Source organism: Priapulus caudatus, unplaced genomic scaffold, assembly GCF_000485595.1.
Source record: "Priapulus caudatus unplaced genomic scaffold, Priapulus_caudatus-5.0.1 Scaffold1277, whole genome shotgun sequence".
Lineage (NCBI taxonomy): Eukaryota > Metazoa > Priapulida > Priapulimorpha > Priapulimorphida > Priapulidae > Priapulus > Priapulus caudatus.
In genome coordinates, this window is record NW_014578338.1 from 38,302 (window position 1) to 41,781 (window position 3,480).

The following is a 3,480-nucleotide window of genomic DNA, read 5'->3' on the forward strand; positions in this document are numbered from 1 at the left end:
CGTATTAGTGGTAGCCAGCTTGCGTGACGTCATCATAGACCTGGAGGTGTGACCCAAACGATGCACCCTCTTCCATATGGTCTATTCCTAATGTATCTTCTATGACAGATATATAAATATTATATTGGTATTCTATTTATGTCTACGCTTAATTTTGTATCTCAGAGTCATACGGTCGTACGTACTTCGTTCGAAACGTACAGTAATAACTAGACAATAATTTTTTAGTCATTATACAGGGCCGTAGCTTGCGGGGGGGGGGCAGCTGCCCGCCTAGATTTTGAAGCAAAATTAAAAAAAAAAAATTGTTCTACTAAAAGAGAATTGTCGTAGTCAGAATGAAGGCTGTACATGTACTCAAAAGTGCCTCAAATACCATCTCCTGCGATCTACATTTTCAAAATGTTCTGTGGGAGGACCCCCAGACCCCCGCCTGTTTCTCGCCCCTTCCTTGAAGTACTGCCACTGCCCCCCCTCCCCACCTAAGAATTTGCTTAGCCTACGGCCATGCTATACTATAATATCAAGATTCAATACATATGGGATATACCGTACTGACGGGCTTATATTTGCTACGTATGAGGATGTAAATTATAGATATATTAGGGATATATATCTTCATAGAAAGCGGTTTTTTGAATATTATAACGCGTTAAACTGTTCAGCCCAGACCAGATATATTTATCACAAATGCGTTCATGTACATACAAAATAACTCAATATGGGAATTGAGAGAATTAAAATTTGGCCTATGAAGTCATTTGATAATTATAGTTCTCCTCCCTTGCGCACCAACTATCCGCGTTTTGTGCATGCATGTATATTAGTGTAGAATAACCTTATACATCTCAAGAGAGAACGCGTTATTTGTTTTTAGCAATGATTGACTATATATATACCCGAATGCTTTTATTTCAAAACTTCTAGTTGTAGGTGTATATATAGCTACCCTCGTAAATAATGGAGGAAATTGTGTAGAGATGCTGACAATATGAATATCAGAAAGTTATCCAAAAATCGAGAACACTTGTGGTAAATATTCGTATAAAGTGAAAGGAATTTTTTTTAATAAAAAAGCGATTGAAGTATTGAAAGTTGTTTAAAAATATTTCAGTGATGTAAATAAAGCTTGTTCATGACAATAAGAATTGTCATAAAGCTAAAATTTATGACAACAATATTGCCAAAAAAATTAACAATAAAAACATTATTATGCGATGCATGTTATACATGCATTTATCGAAACTGAGGTGGAAGCGGAAGATAGATCCGTATCAGCGGACGTATTTGCGTTTCGTTACTATAGTGCTGACTTATTTCGTCCGGCTACCGCCATTCAACTGTTCTGGCTATGATCTTGAAACGTTGAATAAGATTGAAATTAAATTACTATCATAAGGACTTAAAAATCGAGACACAATGAACTTCCTGTGTAAAGCGGCTGGTCCAGAAATGGCCCGGTACCTGAGTGTGACATCGATAGCTGCCGGCACGCAAAGAACACTCCAAGGTCAGATATTGCGACATGGCAAAAGTTTGTGTGTGTGTGTTGTTAGTTAGTGGCGCGGAGAGGGTCTATGTCCCCCGGGCCGGGGTACTGCCGGAACGTACCATGGTACTATCTAATATGCCGGCCCGTACCTCGCCTACTCCACTAACGAGTCTAGGGTGTCGCCTACGCCTACTCCCTAACCCTAACCCTAATCCTAACCCTAACCCTAACGCCAAAAAGGGGCTTCAATGACCGACGGCTACCGTACCCGTAGCCACTGCGTATCAAATACTGAAATAGTTACCAGGGTACGTTCCGGTATACCGGACCGTAACCAGGGTACGTTCCGGCAGTACCTTGGGGGACATAGACCCTATGAGTGTCACTGTGTTATTCACAGGGTAGCAAATACCATACATTGCCCTAGTTTCAATTATACACATACATGTAATAAACCAATCCCATGCAGAGACAGGGTCTGCCAGGATGGCACGTGTCTTAAGCCCGAAGCACACGCGAGTAATTTTACTCGAGTAAAATGATGCATGCGTCAAAATACTCAACGAAAATCCGCCGCACACGTGAGTATTTTTTGACGCATGCATCATTTTACTTGAGTAAAATTACTCACGTGTTCGCCAGGCTTTATGGTTACGTGTTTGTATCTAACATTACCCCAGCTCTACCCGTGTAGCCCTTTGCCCTGCCACAGTGTATATATCATTATATGGGAACTTGGTGAGAAATCTTTGCATCATGGCCAGACACGCTGTACATAGCCCGTGGCACAATGAAAAATGACGGTAGCCAATAAAAAATACTTGGTTTGGCCGGCTGCTCTAAACTAAAACTCTAAACTCAAATCTTTATTATTAGTAAATTCCTATTGTATATGTATAATTCAAATACATTGTGCTACATCATGTACTGAATGTACTGTATGAAATGAAGTTGGCGGAATTTGGTCGTTTATCGAACACAAATGATCGCTACATGGACATATTTATATTGCCACATTATAAGTAGAAGAGTTAGTGAGGGGCCCCTGTATTCCCTACCAGGTTATGCTTGCTGCATATGTTTCAATTTCACATTGAATGATACAATTCTGGGTTATTAAAGAGCGTTAACACTTATACATGTATGAATGATAAGGCCACGGCGGGCGTGGCGGCCAGGACGGGGTCGTGAAGGGCGGTGCGGCAGGGCTGGGGTTATATCGGGGGGGGACGGGTAGGGCGGAAGGAAGGGGTGGGCGGGATGGGGAGGTGGGTCAATGGTGGGCGTGCGGAAGTTTGGGGGCGGGACGGGCAGGGGGAGCGGGGTGGGGGCAGGGTGGTTGAAATTAGCTGTAGCACCATGCAAACGGTTTGCTGCTAAGCTAATTACTAGTTCTATTTACGCACATCTATATGCACGTTTGTGACTTTTTTAAAGTAAATTCAAGGCGTTAATTTTGCCTTCTTCTTCTCTTTCCTCTTCTTTTATACTATATAGTATTATATATAGTTCTAGAGGTGAAATGTCTCCTCATAAGGCCACGAAAACATGTATCGCGCACTTTTTCTCGTGTGTGAGCGAGCGACGCAGACGCCCAGATGAACTGTGAACAAGATTGCTCAGGAACAGCGCCGTCCGTGCCATACGAAATGACAACAGCTGTCAGTGCACGGGCTTGCTTCGAACCCCGATGTTGATATGTAGACTGCTGCCCCTCTCCTTTCTTCACCGCGCCGCGAAAAAACCGAGGAAAAACACGAGCGGCGGGTAGGCTCTCCGCAAATACAGCTAGCGAGTGCCGTAAACAAGACAGCTCGGGATTCCGTACACCCTCACGCTGGAATTCCTTCTTTACCTTCTACCCCTCTTCCGCTGCGGCGGTTGCTGCTGCTACTGCTGCTACTAAATTACCACGACGACTACTACAAAACTATACTACTACTACTACTACTGATCTGACTAACTGACTAATATACTACTACTATATT

General features: G+C 42.8%; 1 protein-coding gene across 3 annotated transcripts in view; it reads left to right on the forward strand.

Annotated features, from left to right (window-relative positions):
* The first annotated feature begins 1,308 nt into the window (after positions 1-1,308).
* The window catches only part of LOC106816075 (cytochrome b-c1 complex subunit Rieske, mitochondrial-like), a 6,906-nt gene continuing 4,734 nt past the window's right edge, over positions 1,309-3,480 (forward strand). For all 3 annotated transcript variants that reach the window (XM_014820632.1, XM_014820633.1, XM_014820631.1), the window contains exon 1: positions 1,309-1,510. In XM_014820632.1, coding sequence (XP_014676118.1) covers positions 1,420-1,510 — 91 coding nt within the window. In that variant the 5' untranslated portion in view covers positions 1,309-1,419. The remainder of the gene's footprint in view (positions 1,511-3,480) is intronic.